The 23,367-nt window shown below is 33.7% G+C and overlaps 1 protein-coding gene and 1 long non-coding RNA gene across 3 annotated transcripts; one reads left to right on the plus strand and one right to left on the minus strand.

Moving 5' to 3' along the window:
• The first annotated feature begins 417 nt into the window (after positions 1–417).
• IntS3 (integrator complex subunit 3) lies at positions 418–17,504 on the plus strand. 2 transcript variants are annotated; one of them, XM_070277558.1, is made up of 12 exons: positions 418–604; positions 685–811; positions 866–1,476; positions 3,796–4,429; positions 4,480–4,666; positions 4,722–4,918; positions 4,967–5,776; positions 5,833–5,990; positions 6,045–6,189; positions 6,346–6,471; positions 16,995–17,183; positions 17,241–17,504. In XM_070277558.1, the coding sequence occupies exons 2-12, from the start codon at positions 731–733 to the stop codon at positions 17,310–17,312; spliced, it is 3,210 nt and encodes a 1,069-aa protein (XP_070133659.1). In that variant the 5' UTR covers positions 418–604; positions 685–730; the 3' UTR covers positions 17,313–17,504. The 2 variants fall into 2 exon arrangements, with proteins under 2 accessions (XP_070133659.1, XP_043069639.1); XM_043213704.2 differs by having other exon boundaries at positions 419–811.
• LOC138925848 (uncharacterized) lies at positions 7,753–8,509 on the minus strand. Its single transcript, XR_011442084.1, has 2 exons — positions 8,277–8,509; positions 7,753–8,223 (listed from the first exon to the last, which is right to left on the minus strand). It is a non-coding gene; the product is annotated as an uncharacterized lncRNA (long non-coding RNA).
• Positions 17,505–23,367: the final 5,863 nt, after the last annotated feature.

The raw sequence follows: 23,367 nt of genomic DNA on the forward strand, positions 1-23,367 counted from the left end.
AAAATAGATCTTTAATTTATTTCAACAAAAAAGATACAATTTTTACGCAGGAAACTTTTTTGAATTTTTGTCGTGTTTTTCGGACTTTGACGCCATTTTTTCGGTACAACTTCCAAGAAATGGTATCATTTTCGATACATGTCAATATTGTCTCGTTAATTCTGAATAAATCGAGACCAGTTACATTAAGAAATTATGAAAATTGTTGAAGTTTCCCAAAACAAGTCAGTACAATTGTACTAGCGCTCCGGAGTAAAAGTGTGTAAAAGAAAGGAATAAGCGAAATGGAAGGGCGCATTAAGAAATTATGAAAAATGGTGAAGCTATAACAATTTTCCCAAAACAAGTCAGTCCAATCTTGCTAGCGTTCCGGAGTAATGGTGTGCCGTTCCATTTCCATTATTCCTTTTTTTTACACACTTTTAAATTATTGTGTAATTTGTTGATAAAATTGATAAAATTTGTTGCTTTGTTCCTATTGCATCGTTCCACTGCGACGCAATTTTGACGAACAAAGGATTTCGTTATTTTCTTATGTTGGTCTCACTCATCACGGGGCCATATTTTTCTATACATTCTAAATCACAATATAGAACCGTTTTGTGTATGTTTATTAAATATATTGATATAATGAATTGTTCTAAATAATATATACTTTTTTTGGAAATGCAAAAAAAATTTAAGTGCAAAATTAGAAAATTCCAAGGAGTCACTAATATTAAATTTCCAAATGGAGAAACAAAAAAACACTGTTCACGTTTCAAAGTTGTTTATTTGTACAGCTGTCGACTGTAAAGATGATATTGAGGAGGTAAAAAAGCATTTTGTTAAAGATTCTTTTTATTTAATAGTTTTTTTTTTTCAGAAATTTGAACGTTCCTATTGCCATTTGCAGCAGCAAGTTGGAGGACTTAGTGATAAGGACATGCACGACTTATTATCCCAACTCGTATGCAAAGATAAACAACACGAAGAGATTTCGATCGGATTTTTGTACATCATTTTAACCGATCCGGCTATGGCACCTAAAACCTATCGGGACGTAACTCTCGTTTCTAGGGACGGAATGAATGTGATTGTTGCTAATCTTACCTTATTGGTGGCTGAGAAGTATGCCAAGCTAACAGAAATAGCTCGCAGGCAATTAATTTGGGTGCTGCGCGAGTTTGTCAAGCATCAAGTTCTCAGTGTCGAAAACGTAATCTGGAATTGTTTGCGTCAAGCAGGTGGCGGTGACGCTTCTCACAAAAATTTATTTCTCATTGAAAGCCTTTTGGATATATTCATCGAGTACAGAACTTGGCTAGAAGGAAACCCATTTCTGGTTCAATCTGCTGTTTACAGCTATGTACGCCTTATTGAAGACCACGCTAATCCTGCTCTTATGGCTCTTCGTCAAAAAGAAGTGAAGTTTACTATATCACTTATTCGGGATCGATTTCAAGACATAATACCTTTAGGAAGAGATTTTGTGCGGTAAATTACTTTTTCATTTTAAAAAGGGGAAATATTGAAAAAAGTAAAAAACGAATATAAGATATTTGGCATTTGCGTTTTATAGGAAGGGCTGTAGACCAGTTTCACAATATTATACCCGGTACTCATAAGAGACCTGCATTGAGTATGATCGAGTCGGTTCGATCAGCCTCGCTCAAACCCGTCACAACTCAAAAAATTGTTCGCTACAAAATTGTTCAATCGATCTTCGTGCACAAAACAAACAGTTCGAAAAATGGATTTGATTGCTCTGCTTACTGATTCAAACTGATTGTTGCATACCGGTTTGATGATAGAAAATGTATGTACAGAAAAAGACGATCGAGCCCAACGATGCAAACGTAAGCTCAGACATCGATCAAGTTGCGTTTGATTTGATTGTAAGTAAAGCAATCAAATCGAGAATTGCCCTGTGAATATGTGAATGTGTTTAGTTTGTATGTACAAATTTGTATGTTGTAACGGAAAAAAGTTGCGATGCGTAAAATTAACTAAAAAATCACTTCATTTATTTCTTCAGTTTTAACGCTTAAAATTAAAATTCAATTATTGCTGATGATGAAATAAGTAGATCGGGTTGAATCGAACCACCCGGTATGACCAAACGGTATGAGCGTGATCGATCTGAATGCAAGCAGCGTTCTCAATCATTCAAAGCGTTCGATCAAAGAAAATCATTATGAACCAGGCACGAGTGATTGGAACTGAATGTTCGATTTGAACACGCTTGCTTACGATCAATTCATGTTCGTTGAAGCAAAGTTTTGCGTCAAAAAAAATCCGAGTCAATGATCGGGTATGATTAAAAAAATTGTGATCGTTGCAGCTCTCTGGTACTCATCCCTTCCACTCCACATTACCTTTAAAATTTTAAAGATCAAAATTATACTCTAAACAAAAACATTTTTGTTGGATATTTTTGTGCTTGGGGAATAACTTTCAGTAGGAAAGCAGAATAAAAAAGTATAAAAATTGATCGATTTAAATTTTAAATTATAGGTTTATATTAGCCCTAAGAATAGTATAGCATTAAAATATTTTCCAAAAGTTTGTTTGAACTGGCGCTACAACAATAATTCAGCTTAGGGGGCGGGAGTTGGCGTGGAAAAATTTTGACACAAACTTAATTTGCGCGGTACCAGAATTTGATACCATAGGAGTCCAAGTGCCAAATCGGATAGTTCTAATAATTATAGCCATATAGGCATAAAAATATGCTATTTATGCTGACGATGCTGCGCTTCTATTATAAGAGTCTTTAATAGAAGCTCTATCTCTTAAAGTCTTATATCGACGCGTTTATACAGACGGACAGGCTATATCGACTCGGCTGTTGATGCTGATAAAGAATATATATAAATTCTTAATGGAGTCTGAGATTATTCCTTCTAAATGTTACATACATTCACGCGAATTCAATATACCCTTGAACTCTACGAGTAACCGGGTCTCAATTTCATCCGACTTTTCTCGTTTTCCCCGAATCCCAGAGATCATTGAAAATCCCCAAGTGTCTGACATTTCTATTGGTTTAGTTTTTTTTTTCACCAATATTCCTTTAAATCCCTTTAAATATCATTCTGAACCTGAACTTTTCTTCCTGACATTTCTATTGGTTTAGTTTTTTTTTTCACCAATATTCTTTTAAATCCCTTTAAATATCATTCTGAACCTGAACTTTTCTTCCTGAGGGTTATTTTACTTTCCAGCTTTTTTCAAATTACATATTAAGAGAAATTGGTCTGATTCTAAAACCCGTTTTGGAATACATGCGTATCTAACAGAAAAAACAGTAACAGTCGTTTAAGGGGATCCCCCCCATTCTCGGTTTCAAAGAATCGATTTTTTTTTTATTTTCTATGGATTTTGTTTTTTTTTTTTGTCAATTGATCCGTCTTAGAAAATTTCAGAGGGATCGGCTGAGTATATCCTATAACTTAAGGATCGGAAATGACCCAACATTTGTGTTTTTAAGGAAAGAATGTTGGGACTTTTACAGATTCTATTTGGCAACTGATCTACCTAATTTCATAAGGATCGATCACCTATATCCAATATTTCCAATATATATTAAATTTTAACTTCAAGGGTATGTCAACTTCGGCTTTGCTCGAAGCTAGCTGTTCTTTCTTGTTTTCTTACATCTCTATTATCCATATGATGATTTTGCCAGCAAGCACTACTCAATTGCAATGTAATGCCATTTTGGAATTATTTGTGTAAATATGTATAATGTACTTTTCCATCCGTAATTATTCCTCCAATTTTGTTAATTATTTTTTATTATTGTTTAAAAAGTCTCTTACAGAACGTAGCCCGCATTCCAGAATTTGAACAACTATGGCGCGATATTCTTTATAATCCAAAAACCTTACACCCAACTTTTAATGGTATTTGGCACTTATTACAAATCCGAACGAGTCGAAGATTTTTGCAATGTCGCCTTTTGCCAGAGATGGAACGTAAAATAAGCTTTTTGGCCTCATCTGTGAAGTTTGGAAATCAAAAAAGATACCAGGATTGGTTTCAGGAAAAATATTTCGCAACACCTGAGTCTCATAGCTTACGCTCAGATCTAATAAGGTTTATTATAAATGTAATCCATCCAACTAACGATATGTTATGTTCCGATATTATTCCTCGTTGGGCAATTATTGGCTGGCTCATCTCGTCATGCACAAACCCGATAGCTTCTGCCAATGCTAAGTTATCATTATTTTATGATTGGCTGTTTTTTGATCCCACCAAAGATAACATTATGAACATAGAACCCGGAATTCTTGTAATGTATCACTCCATCAGAAATCATCCATTTGTCAGCAGCACGCTTTTGGATTTTCTTTGTCGCATTACCAAAAATTTTTATGTTAATTATGAAGACAAAATACGGATGGGCGTGTACAATTCCTTAAAACTTATCCTTGACAAACAGGTATATGATATAAATTTAAGGTATCCAAATATTAACAATTTTTTTTTCAGGTTATACCAAACTTGCAACCTCTTTTTGAATCACCAAAACTCGACAGAGAACTACGTAACTTAATAAGAGAAAACTTTCGGGAATTTATGTCACCCAGTACAAATATAAGTCAAACAATTTATTCATCTCCCACATCAATTCCCTCATCCGTTTGTAAAAAAGAGTCTGAACAGAGAATATTTCATGGTTTGTTATATTATTCGTTTACACTATATGTAATTTACAAATTATTTCTTGACAGAATACATAGATTTAGTTGGATCAGGTTTATCTCATAGCGGTTCTTCGATTTCTACAGTAGATCAGGAAAACAATGAACCCATGTTACCGGGTCAAGAAAATGAAAGTGTCTTCAGTGATTCTGACATCGATAATCTAAGGGTCATGAATAAAAATGAAGAAAATACAGATGACGATGATGATTTACCACTCTCAAAGGTATATAATAAGATAATAGTTCAACTGAAACTAGATTTCATTTTGCAGGTTCGATTAAAAGAAAAGCCAAAAGTTGAGTTGTCTGAAGCAATAGCTGAATCATTTGAAGCATTTCTTACGAAGCGAAACTCATTTACGTGGGAGGAATTTCTTAAAGATTTTCGCTCTTTACCAGCGTCTGCATTTGAGGATTTTCAGCTAACGTATGTCTTATCGAATTCGCTAATAATTCTGCGCGAAACTCTTCCACAGCATAATATGTTCTCTGAAAGTAAAACCGACGAAAAGTATTTAGCTAAGAGTATAAGCTATCCTCTTTATGGGTTATTTCGCTTCCTTTATGAGAATGATGAGAAAAGCAAAAAGCCATTTCAAACTTTAATGTCGGAAATATGCGAAAATATTCCCGAAACCGGATACTTGCTTTTATACTTTATGAAAATATATTGTAAGCTTCAAACACGAAAAAATTCTCAACAATCCTATCAATTTAAATCAACAATTTACCGACAAATATGCGATGCAACAGATGAAAAAATTTGTAATTGTTTAATTCGAGACCTAGATTTACTCGAAAAGGAAAATACAAATATATACTTGTGGCTCCTTCCAGATATATATAGAGAATTTAAGTCTATAGCTATTAATAACACTGATCTGTTAAGAATAACTTTAAGATGCATAGATGCCAAAAATTTGCGGGATATAATATATTCAGTGGCTCAAGGCAAACTTACATTATTCAAACACGACGGGCTTATTGATTGTATTAGAGAAAGTTTTGAGTTTGAAACATATGAACAATTTTGTTTATGGAAACTTATTCAAGCACATGATGTTCCTCTTAAATGTATCCAGGTAAGCATATTTAAAATATAATAAATATTTTTTATCTCCCATTTTTATTACTACAGGATTTATTGCCTGAGTTAGAATCTGCAAATCACCCAGAAGCACTAAGCAATTTTCTATTACTTTTAAAAAATGAAGAACCAACCATTGAATTAATACGACTCATTCTAAGCAGAGACCCAAAATCTAAAGGCGATCCATTTGTTACCTCTGCCTTAAGGTGAAAACTTTAATTTTAAATTTTTTTTAAGACTAAATTTATTTTGTTTGAAAGATTTTGGTGCCAACAATATGAAGAAAAGCTTTCTGAAATTATTGCTTCACTGCTAACATCAAAATATCCTAATTCTTCTCCGAACAAGAGGAAAAGACCATCTAAAAGTAGCTTGACTACGAATAACACCCCTTCTGCTGACCAAGTGAGTTTTTTAAAAAGGTTTATATGTAATAATGTTATTATAATAATAATTAATAATTTTTAATTGTTATATATTTATATAAGATTCTTATTTATATATAAGAATTCAAATAATTCAGCAATATTATAATGTTTTTTTCTTAACTATTTTAAATAGGTATTAAACCATCTAGAATATTTTAGAAGAAGCTGTAGGCACGGAACAGGCACAGGACTTTATGTTCACGATATGATGCAACGTGCATTGCAGTTAGCTTATTCCCACAGTAATGAAAGCACAAAGGTAAATATTGCACAAATTACACCAGTCAACAGCAAATGATCAGTTTTTAGAACACACCTAAATTCACTTTCTACATCTGAGTAACAAAAAAAACATAAAATTATTTTTTATGAGCGTTTATTTGATTAATAAATGATCATTATAAAGGTAATTAAGATGATATAAAAAAGGTTAATTTAATTGAAATATTTTATATTCTTAATTGTAGTTAGATAATAGTTAAAACGTAGTTAGGATACCTAACTTAATCATTATCAAGAAAGAAAAAACTAACTTTGGGCAGAGTCAATTGAAACTTTCGAATATAATTTTTCGATCCTTATAGAAATTTCGCTATTTATTAAATTATAGTATAGTAAAAAAGTATATAGTCAAAACCTAGTCGCTCAGTTTGTGGCAGTAAATACCGAGACTTCCAAAATATCTTTAGCAAAAGTTTTGCTGCAAAACGATGTTAATATCATAAAAACTTCAAAATTAATATTAATAGCAAGGAACTATTAATATTAAAAATGATTTAAAAATTGAATTTCTTTGAATCGTTTTTATACCCTTGCAGAGGGTATTATAATTTTGGTTAAAAGTGTGCAACGCAGTGAAGGAGACATCTCCGACCCTATAAAGTATATATTTACATGAGTCGTTCTTTGCCCGAATAAAAAAATCAGATTTATTTTATATCCGTTGGTTATTCTTTATTAGAGCGTTGGAAAAAGACTAATTGTATGTTACAGAATTGGTTAGAATGAAACCTCGGTTTGCGTCTTAGAATTTACTGTTAGTGCATTAGGTGACGCAATAGCAAGTGGATGATGCGATCGCCACTTCTTTGTTTATGTTTACATAATTCGGTCTTATTAGATTTTGCGATCTTATTGGATTTTTACGTTTATGGAACTGTGTCATTGTTGACGTTCGGACTTAATCAATTTTCTTCGTTTGTTTGCATTGCGGGATCTCGAGCTTCTGTATCGTTTTTAATAAAAGCCGAAATTGGTGATTCTGTTTATTTGTGAACGGTTTCGTTCTTTGAACTGGTGGCCGTTGGCAAATCGCAGTGCAGACACGTCACTCCCTCATCACTTAGACAAAATCGTATGGTTATTTATGTGATTTTGGGGTATAGTTTTGGTATTTCTTGTAACTCTTGTGAGTCTATTGTTGGGTCGTCACCTTTTGTGTTATTGTATTTTATAAGTATTCTTTTAGGTATTTCCTTAAATTTATAAAGTAGGTACAGTGATATACTTAATATTAAGAGGCCCAGTGTTACAATTACAATTATTTTGTAAATCTGGTTTTCTTTATTTTGTTCAAAAAATATTTCTTTTGCTTCTTGTATGTATGATATTGGGTCTAATTTGGTGACATTATTTCTTGTGTATAAGTTAATAATAAATTATTTGTGTGTGGGTTTTACAAATAATATTTATTGATCATTTGTTTCGCACAAGCCCGTTAGGGTTAGTGTTACTGACAAAGATAAAATATATCGCGAGCTAAGGCTGCGGAGTTCTACTTAAGACTGAACTAAAATACTACCCGGGCTGTACTCCGAAGCCTTCGTTGGGCTGCGGCGCAGTTGCCTAATTGCAGTGTCAGCATTCCGTATCCGGCCAGCAACGATTACATGTTGCGCAAGTGCCCGAGCCGGTCCGCGGACAGTTGCCCTTGGAATGCGTAGTCAGCACCTCTTTCGTTACGCGTGCGGGCCACCGGATCCGGTGTGCAATTTGGCACTTTTCCTAAATTCTGTTTGCGCGTGTTAACTTATACGCTTTGTGTGTAGTCAGAATTATAATTACTAATGGATAAATCGTTAATTGCAATTGAGCAATTGTGTATTTTGATCATATTGTTTCCATCAATTACAATTTCATTCTAAATACAATTCTGATTTAGTATAGTTTTTGACAAATTCCATGTAACTATGATATTTGGTTCGACATAATTAATTTGGGTAGTTAAGAGCGATTTTGTGTACCTGCAACTGGTATCTGTTTTATTAATGAGTCCTTATAGACATGTGTAGGTAACAGGTTTTTTTGTTTCTTTGTTATAAAAAACTATTTCTGTATACGTAATATTTGTTTTGGGTGTTATCTTGTAATATTTTATTATTTTCATCTGGATAAGGTAATATTTCGTATACGGGAAGGTTTTTTATTTCTCTGGGTATGTGGGATATGATTAAAATTTCGTTTGAATCTGACCTAAGCCAAGTTGAGGTTTTTATGTTCAGAAGTATCTCAGAATTAATGTTTGTCAAGTAGTCGTGTTTTAATAACTTTGGATTAAATATTCCTAATCTTGCTAACTGCATTCCCATTTCCAGGTTTTCAATGTATTCTGCGAAATGTTCTAAATTAAAAATCAATAATTCAAGCATTTTTTCGTTTTCGTTGTATTCGAGTTGCTTGTTTATTATATCAATGCCTTTGTTAACTGTTAACTGTATCGATTATATTATTTAGTTCGTTTACTTGTACACTGTTTTGAGCGATTACATTGATTTTTTCTTCTAATTCTTCTTTATCATTATTATCTATTTGTAATTGATATTTGTAAGCTGTTCCTACAAAATTAGCTAATCCTCTTTTGTTTCTCCTAACAATTTTTAACCCATTCATTTCTCTTTGTAGTTTTTCAATTAAATATTTAATCTTTATTATTTCCTTAAGGGGTTATATACAGTTGTACCGCGCAAAAATATGGATTTTTATCGATTTTTTTTTGACACCATAGAAAATATTTATGAAAAATGTTTTACGTTGTTTAGTACATGTTTCTGGGTACTTAATTAAATTTTTTCATAAAAAAATATTAAATAATAAAAATGTTATAGCCGAATTCCAAGAACGTCTTTTTTTGATGGTGTCTTGCGGTGGACATTAGAGGTCTGCATGAATACAGTCAAAGCAGCATTTGGCACTCTCACTCAAAGTTCTGACTGACTGAGTGAGACATTGAGTAAAACGGATTTGGCAAATGTGGTAAAGGCATGAGTAAAAAATTTACTCTATCCGAACGGCGACGCAATAACCAAATGAGTTTTGTAACCGAGTACTCGGTTAGTTGTGCGTCGCATTTGTGACGTCAAATTTATTTTTTGTTTTTGAATGCAAAAACATAATTTTTTTTATTGTATCTGCATTGTTAGCAATAATACATCGCTTTTCAGAAATTAAATTTCTAGCATCTGAAAAGGCTCTTTACAGGTAGCTGCTTGCTACCTGCTTGCGGAGCTGCTTGCAGGTATACAAAAAATTGTGCAACTAGTTTTAGCTTCTGCTCTAACTGCAATGAATGACGAGAATGCCAAAATTTTATCCGAGTACTCGAAGCATTTACTCTGCATTCACTCATTCTATCCATTCCACATTGGTTTGAATTTCACTCATTTCGCATACAAAGAAAACAACCCTTACCAATCCTTACCTGTTTCTGGAGTTGGTTTTAATAAAAGCGATGTTTTTCTATGTTCGGTTTTTGTTTGGTTACAGACATTACACTCATTAATTAAATTCTGAATTAAATTCTGGTAGTCGGGATAATAATAGGTTTCTTTGAAAAGCCATACCATTTTTTCAATTCCTGGGTGCAATAGTTTTTCGTGGTTGCTAAAAATAATTTCTTTAAATTCAGCGTAAGTTTTTATGTCCTGTAATTTAATTACTGCTTTTACAATTTTTGTAGTAGTGTTCATAACCTTTTTAAAAGCTTCTTGAATAATTTTAAAATCAGAGTCGTGTTCGATGTAAAGTGCACTTGACTTGCTACAAAAGTGTTTTATTAATATTTGCTTAGCTTTTTCGATGTTTAATTCATTAAACATTATTTTAATCTTGACTTTCTTAAAATAATTATCACTTTCTTCACCTTCTTTATCGCTTCGAATCATTTCTACCTGTCTTGCGAAATGATTGAATGGTTTTTCAGTAATTGTTATTAAATTTTCATTATCTTCTTCAGCGCTGTGTGCTGTTGCTTTGTTACTGCCATAGTATACTTCGTTGATTTTGATTCTTGACAATGCATCGGCTACGTGATTTTGCTTTCCTTCTAAATATTTTATTTCGAATTCATATTCTCCTAACCTTATCTTCCATCTTTGCAATTTCATATTAGGTTCTTTGATATTGTTTAGCCAGACTAACGGCTTATGGTCACCTAATATCTAAAATCTTCTTCCGAATAAATAGGGTCTTAAGGCTTTTGTTGCCCATACTATAGCTAATAATTCTTTTTCAATTGCACTGTAGTTTTCTTCATGGTCGTTTGCACCTAATGCAAAGTTGCTAGCATCAGTAGTTAATTGAAACCTTTTTCCAAAATCTGGACAAATCAGTATGGGATCGTTTATGATAAGTTGTTTTAATTTATTGAATGCTGCAATAAATGTATCATCTTTGAATGTCACTTTAGAACCAGCTATTAAACATTTAGTTAAAGGTTTTGAAATGTCTGCGAAATTTGGAATGAATTTTCTGTAATAACCGCAAAGACCAAGAAATGATTTTATTTCTTTTTGAGTTTTCGGGAATTGGAAATTTATTGATTGCCTTAACCTTTTCAGGATTTGGCATTACGCCATTTGGTCCAACTATGTGTCCCAAAAATTCTTTTTTCAAAAATTAACATTTGTCTAGATGTATTTTTAGATTAGCGTTTTTAAGTTTTTCAAAACAATTTTCAATGAAGTTAGGTGTTCGTCAAGGGACGTAGAGAAAACAATTATATCGTCCAAGTATACAAGGCAATGCTTTTTTATTAATTCACGAAGGACATTGTTCATGCATCGCTGAAAAGTTGCAGGTGCATTTTTTAATCCAAATGGCATTCGCGTGTACTCGTAGTGTCCGTACTTTGTGGAAAACTCTGTTTTGTTTATGGAATTTCGGTCTATTTCGATCTGGTGGAAACCTTTAACCAAATCAATGGTGGTAAAATATTGACACCGTCCTAGCTTGCCTAGTATTTCGTCCATATTGGGAATGGGAAATTTATCACTAATAGTGATCTCATTTAAGCCCCTATACAAGTCTAAACTACAAGTCTAAATTTTTGTTTGCCTGAAGCATCTTTCTTTATTGGTACTATCCACAATGGACTGCAATAAGGTGATTGGCTGTGCCTAATTATTCCTTGCTTTAGCATATTCTGTATTTGAGACTCAACTTCTTTTTCAAATGAAAAAGGATACCCATACGGTTTTTTATGAATTGGATTTTTATGATGAGTTTTTATTTCATGCTTAACAACATTCGTAAAGGTCAAATTTTCACCATCACGATATTGAATGCATTTATATTGGTTAATTAATTTTAATAATTTAACTTTTTCTTCTTTATTTAAGTGTTCTAAGCGATAACTTTTTCCCTCTGCTAATTCATTTTGAACAGCATAATTTATTTCATCAGTATAATTTTTAGATTTAAGCAATGCCTCAATATCATTTATTTGTGTTGGATTTTTCAAACTAATGCTTTTGTGAAAAAAAAATGCGCCCACTAATAGTAGTGCGATTATTTAAATAATCAATATTTGCCTGGTTTGCCTCTAGTAACTTTCGTCCTAATAGAATGTCATAATTGGAAGAAAAGTCGTGAATATAAAATATTTGTTAGGTGCAACTATTACAAAGTCATTTAGTTCATAATGACCTGTCATAGTGCGTATAATTGTCGGATCTTTATGTATGCTCCCGTTGAGAAAATTCTTTTTCATTAAGTTAATTGATGAACCGGTATCGACGAGGCAACGATAATTTTGGTTATTTATAGTTATTTCTGTTGTGTTCTTGTTGAGTTCTATTTCAGACAGACTTTATTGTATGCGAAGCTTATAGAGTTACCAGATTCTTAAAGTGTATAGAATGGAGGAATACAAACAGATGTGAAATTGACAATATATAACAATTTCTATTTATTTAATTGGTCCGAGGCTTGCATTGGAAAATTTTCATTTTCATTATAAACATCTTCTTTGTACTCCTTATTTTGTTGATAATTTTCGTCTACACTTGCATTCTTTATTATCCACTATTACTTTCTCTGACTCTCTTTTGTGGTTGGTTGGGTACTGAGCCCGATCGTCCTTATTTTGTTGATAATTTTCGTCTACTTGCATTCTTTATTGTCCACTATTACTTTCTCTGACTCTCTTTTGTGGTTGGTTGGGTACTGAGCCCGATCGTCCACCTGGCTGTTGGCTTTGATTCATTATTTTATTTTGTTTGTTGATGCTTTTGAATTTTATTAACATTGATGTTATAATGTTTTAAATTTTCATTTTCTTCGTATAGCACTTCTTGCTGTTTGCCGCTTGTTTCAGTTTAAGTACTGATGAAGTATCGCTTCTTGCTAATGTCATAAAAATTCTGTCAAGTAATTTTCGTTGTATAAGGTTTTTTGTAGTCTTAAACATTGCTTCTGTGTACAATATTAATTAATTTGGATTTCCCTCACGTTCTAATTTGTTGTTTATAACTAACTGCTCAAGCTCGATCTCGTTACAAAATTTTCTTAGATTACCTTGAAAATTAGTATTGTATAATCGCCTTAATAGTTCCTTCACAGGTGTTTGCGTTTTTTACTCGTCGATTAGGGCTGCAGTTGTTGACTTGTAGAACTTGCAGAATCCTCTGGGCATCACCTCTGGGTGATTTGAAGTTCAATTGATCCAAATATAACGCTTGTCTGTCGATCATTGGTTGTAGGATACAGAAGCAAAAGGTAATTAACTCTTCAGACAAAGGTTCCTAGGGTAGATGGATCTCCTTCAAAAGTTGGAATATTCCGGATCTGGGAGAAAAGTTGATTTAAGTTTTGCTCCGTCAATGGTTGGGTGCCACACCAATTTGTGGTTGCCTATGAGCTGGTGGTTGTTGGTCCATTTTGTTGTGTTTAATTAAATTCCACTCAACTTTATTACTGACCGAATTGGATTTATTCAGTAGTCGATTGAACTTTAATTTATTATAATATTTGTTCAGTGCCTTTAATTTGCACTTAGGTTATTTTGCGGATCTCTTAGTTGCACTTCCGAGCTAGTCGAATAAATTGCTTACTTGTAGGCAATTCCACGCGCTGATCTGGATATCCTAGTAGTTTAGAAATATCCTTTTAATTGATCAGTAAGCTCCCGACTTTGTTTTATCGCAAGGATATTTTTTAAAGAGATCCTACCGACAGCGCCATTTACATGAGTCGTTCTTTGTCCGAATACAAAAAATCAGGAGATTTATTATTATTATTATTATTATTATGAAAGATAGAAAAGTTTACAAAACTAGACTAACTTAATGGTATAGCGCTGGCTACTGTGGCCTTCGGCTATATGAGTTGATAGTGCTTAAGCCTAAGGGATGGTTGAATGTTGAGGGATATGTACATGTTGTGTCTTAACTTAGTATTTAACTGTTATAAGTCTAACAGTATATAAGTCGGAACGACTGGAATCGGCCGACTATATCGTATAGCTGTCATATAACTGATTGATCGGAAATGGTATAACTTTGGTGTTTTTAGAGTTCGAGTTCAAATTTTCCAAATTGCAAACCGACCTTCCAAATTTCATAACGATCGTCCGGCCGACTATATCTTATAGCTGCTATATAACTGATTGATCGCAAATGGTATAACTTTGGTGTTTTTAGAGTTAGAGAGTTCAAATTTGACATGAGAGCTATTTTTGGCTATTTTGACACGACAGCTAAATCATTACGACATGCCAAATTTTATAAGGATCGGTCGACTATATCTTATAGCTGCCATATAACTGAACGATCGGAAATGATTCAACTTTCGTGTTTTTGAAGATAGAAAGCTGAAACTTAGTACATATTATATTTTTGGTCAGTTGACCCGACCTACCAAATTTCATTAGGGTCGACCGACTATATCCTATAGCTGCCATATAACGATCGGAAATGTTATTTGGTAGAAATATCAACTTTCGTATTTTTGAAGATAGAAGCTTGGAAATTTTTTTTAGATTTTTTATTTTAATTAATTAAAATTTTATTATTATGATGTTTTATGATGTTTTAGTTTTATTGTGATGTGCTCTTATGGATCGGCCAACTATATCCGATGTTTGCGATATATATCCGGTTTTAACTGCAAGGGTATATCAACTTCGGCTCCGTTCGAAGTTAGCTTTCCTTTCTTGTTTTTTAATAAGTATGCCAACAAAATTTAGTTCTGTGGTCGTACAGTGGTGGCCCTCGTTTGCCTCCTATATAAACCAATTCTTGGTATTCTTAGGGCAATTGAGTATGACGCTAAATTAGGAAAATATGGTGAAATTTATTTAATTAAATAATAATGGTTTATGAGTTTAAAAGTCAGCTTCTTTTTCTTATTTTACTAACGAGTATTCTTCGTTAAGGTCCTTATCGGAATTACCTCGTAACTGTTTGTCAAATATTTTGTTGTCGGTAGAAAGCTTTTTCCTTTAGAGCCGTCCTTTAGAGTTGTCTCTTCTTTAGATAATAAACGTTCCTAAGATAGCACCCTGTGAAAATGATCAGTCATAGTAGTGATTCGACTATTTTTTATTGCATGTGAGAGTCTGGGTCTCTCTTCTGACGTGGTTCTGTTGCATTTTCGCTTAAACATTCTAATGGAATTATTGTCGACTTATTAATTTTATAACCGTGAACTAGTTCTCGTTGTAATTCGTTGATGACATTGGATACCACAGGAATTTCTGCATACATACATAAGCAAAAGGATTCCTCAAAAAATTTGGAATTTGATAAATGTAACTTAATGAATAAATAAAAACAGATTTTTTTTGTCTATTTCCTTTACACTCCACCCCTATATACATTAAATTTTTCGCGCCTGTATATTACAACTTAACGTGCCTATATATTACAAAAATGTGAGAAAATGGGGAAGAAAGGGGATGAGTTTTTGTTTGTGGTTAAAGACAACACCCACAAGTACTATCAGGAATTAGTTGCAGCTTAGGAACAGCTAACCAATTAGGAACAGCTTATTAGTTATATTCCACAAAACACACAAGGGCGCATATCAGATTAAAAAAAAATTCAGATATATTGGACATTGCAAAATAGTAAATGTTTAGAATTTCAATTAAAATAACAATATACATAAAATATTGCATACCTTGAAGATTACATTCCATAATTTAGTTGAATTTTGTGGTCCAATTTAACGTGTGTGACAAACATAAAGCAACTGTTTTTGAGCAAATTTCAATTCGGAAATCTACTGATCAAAAGCTCATTTTTAAAAGCTCAGCTTTGGTGGCGCTTTTAATGATTTTAATTATCACTTTTATAATTTATGATTAATTTAGTCTAAGACTATAGTGCATTGTCCAAATTGAAAACAAATGTCGAAATTACATCCTTATGTTCCTTATGAGAATATCATGATAAATCAAATTAATTACAATAGAATATCTAAAAAAATGCACAAACTTCTATCTAAAAAATACCAAAGTTTGTATTTCTACCAAAAACCATTTCCGATCGTTCAGTTATATGGACGATCGTTATGAAATTTGGAAGGTCGGTTTGAAATTTGGAAAATTTGATCTCGAGCTCTAAAAACACCAAAGTTATACCATTTCCGATCAATCAGTTATATGGCAGCTATAGAATATAGACGGCCGATCCCGGCCGTTTCGACTTATCGCGTGCAAAGGAAAGGAAAGGTGTGCAAAGTTTCATAGCTTTAAACTGAGACAGACGGACATGCTCATATCAACTCAGGATGTGATCCTGATCAAAAATATATATTCTTTATAGGGTCGGAGATGTCTCCTTCACTGCGTTGCACACTTTTGGACAAAATTATAATACCCTCTGCAAGAGTATAAAAATTAAATTAAAAAAAAAAAACAAACAAAAAAAGATGAGTTCTCAGCTCGGATCAAACCCTGTACCCTTCACACATCACCCAAAAATTCTACCGCATTTTCTATTGTTCAGTTATGGCTCCATGTCGTTTAAGCTATTTTTTTAAATATATAATGATATAGTAGGCTTTGAAATATAAAAATCACCGAGTAATGACAAAATTCCGAAAACGAATACAAACATGAGTGAAAACTAGTTATTTAAAGTGAAATATAACTTTCACTAAAAGCTATTTTTCGGAACATTTTCGCTGATCTATATCATAAGTCAGTTACCGAGCATTGTAGGATAGTTTCGTTTAACTATAGTCATTTGGCCCGCTGGCTAGCGATCAGTTGGGAAATTACACAACTTTAGTGTTAATGAAAAGAGAAGCTTTTCACTGCCAAAATTGTATATTAGAAAAAAATGTATTTGATACCATAAATAAATATAAATCCGATATTTGCGAGATGTACAGCCGATGTACATATGCTAATTAACATATTGTGCATAGCGCAGAAGCAGGGTGGTGGATGTTTTTTTTGAGTCGTTTCGAGAGTAAACAAAGGTTAAGTAAAAAAATTGAATTTTGCTGGTTCGTTTCAATACATTTTTTTAACAAAGCTATAAACATTTTCTTTCACAGAAACAATTTTGTGATCTTTTTGCATTGGCTGCCGAAGATGAAACCGCAGCTGTTGGTCGTCGGGGAGCTAGTGGACGTGGGCGTAAACAGCCTATCAGCAAGAAAGAAGCGAATAATCACAGCACAACAAATAAAAAAAATAACGAAATCGTTAAAACAATATATTCATCGGATGATAACTCCAGTGAGGTCGGTGGCCAAGTTATATACTATACATAATAAATTCATTAATACTTTTTTATTTAGGAGGATTGGTCGAAACCAAAAATTGTTCAAGCAGCAAAAAAAAGAAAAAAAACTGTTAATGATTCTGAATGACAGTTCAAATATCAGTTGATAAATTCCTGCTTTGACGAAGAGAATCAAATTAAATCGACAATTACGACATGGTTTAAGAATTTGTAAATGAATAAAAATAATCAGGATACAATTGTCAAATTTTTTTTTCATGTTGAAAATGTAACGTTATATATTATTTTTTGTAGAGTAAATAAAATCTAATATATTGAATGTTATGACTGTTAAGGAATCCTGTTCTGGAGAAGGTACAAAGGAAAAATGTTTTAATGGCTTTCGGTCTTCCCTAGACCTAGGACGTGTTCGGTCCCTTTTGGTACCGCAATGAATTTACTTCCCTTTCCCTTAGAGCAGTGGTCGGCACCCCAATATATTGATATGATTTAAACGCATAAGTGTTATAACGAATAGCAGAAAGTAGGCTGTGAGCATGACGTTTCACACATTTATACTGTGTGTGTGTGGCAGAGCTCGGGCAGAGACATTTCCTATGCCCTCGGGATAGGGCCGTGCCGACCACTGCCTTAGAGGGACCCATTCATGATCATTTCCAAGTTACCGCATATGCCACTAACTAGCAGCGTATATGCCACCTTTTCCATTTTACGTAAAATCGAATTGGAAGCTATGTTGCATTGGAAAGAAGAGTGGACTCCTTCTTGCGGGCGGCCCGTAAGAGGGTTTATGTGCCTAGTGAAGACTTCCTTTTATTAAAATTAGCAATTGATCAATGAGTCCTATCAAGTGGCCTGTCATCTTCCCAAAAGCCATGTCTCAAGTGGCCATCTTCCCCTCCATGTCTCTAAGAGCGCCCGGAGGAATTCCACGCGTAAATCAGTGGATTTACCCTTTTTGTAGACATATTATGCGTTAGAAATAAGTTTTAGGATAAAAGTGGATCTTAGGTAAAGGTATATGAGCTTTTCTAGGGTCTCAAGTAGACTGATTGGTCTGAAACTTACAGCATTAACAACCGACTGGATATAGCCATGTCCGTCTGTCAGTATGAACGCGTGAATAAAGCTACAGGATCTGGCATGGATTAAGTTTTAAGTAGTTTAAGGATTTTGCTACGTAACCCCATTGTACTTATAGGTAAGTGTTAGTGACGATATTAGTTTTTTTAATTTTTGGACGAAGAAGAGGTGGAAGGTTGGTCTGTGGTCTAATATGTCGAAGTTTCACACCCAATGGTTTTAAACCTTTCTTCTTTCCGGTACTAGGATGTTGTTTTTAGACGAAAATCTTTTCTGGCCAAAAACTGGGTGATCAAATTGTCTTGAACTTCAGCACACAAATCTTGAAAGAAGACGTGCGCCTTATATAGTTATATTTAAATTTAGCTATGTTCTCCACCTTTATATCGGCTTTTGTTTTGGCTTTGATATAAGCCGAGATATCAATCTTTGAAATATCAGGGGCAAGCAGAAAAACAAATATATGTTTCGATGGAGCAATCACCTGTAAGGTTTCTGATGTCGCAGGTACGAAAACTGCAGCATCAGTCGGTACCGGTGGTACAGACTGTGGAATACCCTCTTGGGTGACTCTAACGGGGGTTTCATTCACTAGAACCTGTGGTATCACTTAAAGGGATGCCACGGAGGACATTTCGGAAAATAGCTCATTTGCACTAAGAAATTCGGACGACGAATTGTTCTCAGTTTTAGACCAGAGGAGTCTGGGGTGGCCAGAGCGGCTGCGTTAATGTCGGTTGAGCTGCCTGAGGCGGATCACAAACAGCGGATTTCTTACGCTTAGGGACCTCATTTAGTAGCTGATGGCCGCTAAACTGAGTGTCAAGCGCACAGAGCTGGTCATTGATTTTACGAAAACCAGTGATCAACTCTTTAAATCCATTCTAAGTCTGTCTCTTAGTCTTAGTCTTAGTCTGTCTCTTAGGCTTGGACAGCTCGACAATTATCACAACAATAATGTAAACCAGACCTACGGGAAATGGTATCCGAAACTGAGGCAGTGAATCCGGCACACTTGGCGTGTACGACGTTTTTACATAGCCAGCAATGGATGGTAGGCTGGGATGAGGAGATTGTATTGTTACAAGACTTCATTGAACAGACGAGTTTAAATTCCATTGTAAAAATTAAGAATAAAAAAAATATTAAAAAATATTATTAATTGAAATTAATTATATTATTAATTCGCCTCCAAATATACCACGCGAAGCGATACGGTTTACGTCAAAACTGAAGTTTCTCCAAATTCGATGCTTTTTGGCGAAAACTTAAATAAACTGTGTACAAAAAAAATGCTCCGCGATATTTTAAGAAATCGCTAAGATGTGGAGCCTGAGAAATGATCAGTGATAAATTATCAAATTATAGACTATACATTACCAAATTCAACATAATTTTCGTTATTTTCAAAAATGGGGGCCATTTTTGTTTTTTATTATATGGGGGCCCGTGATTTGTACCCCCCGGGCACGAAATTCCCTCTCGGCGGACCTGATATTCTTGATCAGAATCAACAGCCAAGTCGATTAAGCCATATCCGTCTGTCCGTCCGACTGTCCGTATGAAGGCTTGGATCTGAGACTTTTAGAGATAGAGCTAAGGATTTGGCATGGAGACTCTTATAATGCCCACGCAGTTCAAGTTTGTTTCAAAATTTTTCCAAGTCCTCTCCCTCCTCACAAATCCAAATTTCTTTAGCTCCAGTACTGGAAGGTTTCCTAAAAAAAGTTGTTGCCAAACTATTTCTTTAGTTAATATCTGAAAAACATATCTGAAAAAAAAAACAAAAACAATATCTGAAAATTTCAACCAAATCGGCCGATTTTTAGAGGAGATATAATCATATATGTATATACAATTTTCCATACAAACGGTCTAAAAGCAATATTAAAACAATAGACAAGTTTTATATAACAGTTGTGATGTGTTAAAAAAAGTTTTTTAAAGTTTAAATAAAAGAGTCCCGAGCGATGAGCTAATTGAGCAACTATCAAAAGAACGAGCGTAAAAGCTCAGTGAACCAAAGAAACGGCTACTACTCTTACTTTTCAACCCACGAAATGGATCCGAAATGGAAAAATCGGCGATTAAGAGCAACTTGGCTCTACTGACCGCTGAAAGGCAAACACACGGCCTTGCTCACCCGCTCTGCTCCGACTCCCGCGTCATGGAGTTCGCAGTGTAAAACCCTTCATCCAATGGCGGAAACAAATTTCGCCCCAACAACACGAAGTGCTACAATTTCAGCAACCACAGTAACAACCACTGCAATTAAAAATACCGCGACGTCAACGACTACAGCGAGTACAAAAACAACAACTTCGGAAAGTGCCAAAGCGGCCCGCGCACACAAACTGGAGTGGATCGGTACATTCCACCTAAGCTTAGCCCGCAGAGTAATCTGCAGGCAATAAAGCAAAAATTAAACGCGTCCAGAAGATCGACAAAAATTGGTTTAATTAAAAATAACCAATCAATACAAAAGTTTTTTTTTAACGTTGCTTGTCTATATTCTTTTCTTAAGATATTTTTTTAAGAAATAAATAAAAATAATAACATAATAATAATCATAATAATAAAAATATAATAATCTTCCTAAATATAATAACAAAAATTAAAATGACTCTAAAATTCTCTATTTTTAGTTAATAATAATATAAACATAGCAATTTTTCAGAAATCTGGATTTTAGGTATGGAGTCTTTGGAATTTATTCTAGGAAAGTTAAATGTTACATTAATATTAAAGCAGTTGGTGCTGTACAACCAATCTAAAAAACAACATAAACATTTTTAGTATCTATGCCGCACTGGTATTAAAGGTGGCGATTTTAATGACAAATATAGTATTTGGGGTAACACCACGCTTGATGCCAGAGGAGGCATCTTGGTAAACGCTCTTTTAAATTCAGGATTTTTATGCATTAACAATGGCGATCCAACCTACGATCCTATCCAACGGACACATAGTCCGTCCTATTTCTCTACCCTTGATGTCACTGTCACAAACAATAATCATCTTAGATTTAAATGGGCTTCAGGAAATTCTAAAATTTATTGAAGTTTCAATTGAAGAGGATAATATTTCGGCTTCTTTCAACTCTTATAAATATAATCGCCAAAAAAATTATTAAAGATTTCTCTAATGTTCATATTACTTCTCAAAACACACACGCCAATAATAGATAAAATTAAATGGGAATAATAGATACGTTCCTAAAAAATACTGGGATGAGGTTTGAGAAAAACTGTTTAGGGTAAGAAACAAATAAGAAAAAAATATTTTAAGGGGACCCCCCCCATTCTCGATTTTAAAAAATCGATTTTTTTTTTAAATTTAATTCGAACTTATAACTATTCAAGAATGTTCCCTGAAAATTTCAAGAACAAATTTCAAAAAGTCTTGAAGATATAGCCGATTTATGGTGGAAGCCTTAGGCGACGGCGAGAGCCATCTCAAAACTTTAAACGCGTTTTTCTCGAAACAGTGTTTTTACGACTGGCGCATGAGGTTACTCAAAAACTATTAATCCAATCGGTTCCAAATGTTAACACGTTATTCTTTACATATATAGCTCTCGTATGAACTAGGATAAATCGGTGAAGATCTTCTTTACTTTTCAACTCGATTTGTGGCTGAAAAAACTGGAAATTTCCAAAAAAAAAATTTCAAAGGTCCACCATTTTGTTAATTTTTGAGCGAAGTTAATAATCCTAGTTCATACCAGAGCCAAACATGTACTTTTTCTAATCCCGTTGGAATTTTTGGATTCAGATGTCCCAATGAGCGGAAATCACATGCGCCGCCGAAAAGAAGGGCTTTTCTTTGATCACAAAAAACAACAACAAAAACAAAAAAAAAAAATTCTGTGAAATGGTTTTCTTCCTTTTTGTGTCTTAATATATGTAAGCACAGTTACAACCCTAAAAAATAATTTATGTTCATTTGCCAGCCCATTGAAAATCGTCAAAATTTAAAATCAAGAATGGGGGGGTCCCCTTAAATCCAAGCTTCACACAGATGCTATTCCCTATATCAACAGTAATAGAAAACTTAATTATTTCTATAAAATAAAGGATAACCTAAACAGGCTTTTAGATGATTTATCTGACCCTACCTCAATGAAAGATATGTGGGAAAAAATTCAATCCCTTAAACTTTGTAAAAAATCAAACCTTCCAAAAGTACATTTTTTGACTCGGAACACCACGATTTTCTTAGTCAAATAGCCACAGCTCCTAACACTGCTATTTGTAATGATATTTTCCCTGACGACCTAATTTACACAAATTCTATCTCAAACTTCACATATCGTGAACTTCTTGTCTTTCTCAAATCCCGTAACCCTGATTCTGCTAAGGGTCTCGATAAGATTACATATAGAATGTTCCTAGCCTTACCTACTGTGCATTTAGAAAACCTTGTTTCCTTGCTTAATTGTACTTTAGACCAAGGTAATATTCCAGATAATTGGCTTAGAACAAAAGTTATTCCTGTACCTAAGAAAAACATTGACTCTTCTGTAATTACAAACAAAAGATATATTTGCCTTCTAAGTGTAATTTTCAAATTTTTAGAGGGCTTTATTAAATCAAGTATGGAGAATCACATTAATAGACACGATATTCTCCCTCCAAGGTCCTATGCTTTTAGGAAAAACCATTCAACATCGGTATGTATTAATAATGTGATCAACACTATAGCTTATTTAAAAGCTCGTGGCTTCCATGTTACAGCAGCAGTTCTTGATTTAAGCAAAGCGTTTGACGCGGTCAAAATTCCTATCCTAGGTAGAAAATTATTTAATTTAGGTTTTAGCCACTGAAATAATTTTAACTTTAGGCAAGGCAGAGGTTACAGTCGACAAAGGGGTTAATCAGGGAAGCTGTCTTAGCCAAATTCTATTTAACCTTTACACTCTTGAGCTTCATAATCTAAGCAACAATCATTACAGTACTCTTTTCCAGTACGCGAACGATTTTTTTAGTCTGCTGAATCTAAATTAGAGCAGAAAGTTAATCTCTTTGTTGAAATATGTAATTTAATCAATCTTACATTCAATGCAACCAAATCAGCCAATATACACTTTAACCTTAGAA

Source organism: Drosophila bipectinata, chromosome 2L (genome assembly GCF_030179905.1).
Source record: "Drosophila bipectinata strain 14024-0381.07 chromosome 2L, DbipHiC1v2, whole genome shotgun sequence".
Lineage (NCBI taxonomy): Eukaryota > Metazoa > Arthropoda > Insecta > Diptera > Drosophilidae > Drosophila > Drosophila bipectinata.

Bases quoted from the DNA above. Each gene is read 5' to 3' on its own strand.
- IntS3 (XM_070277558.1), top strand. From the start codon at position 731: ATGGAGAAACAAAAAAACACTGTTCACGTTTCAAAGTTGTTTATTTGT. The intron at 4,667-4,721 runs GTTTGTTATATT...ATTTCTTGACAG, and splicing joins TGAACAGAGAATATTTCATG to AATACATAGATTTAGTTGGA. The intron at 5,991-6,044 runs GTGAAAACTTTA...TTTGTTTGAAAG, and splicing joins TTTGTTACCTCTGCCTTAAG to ATTTTGGTGCCAACAATATG.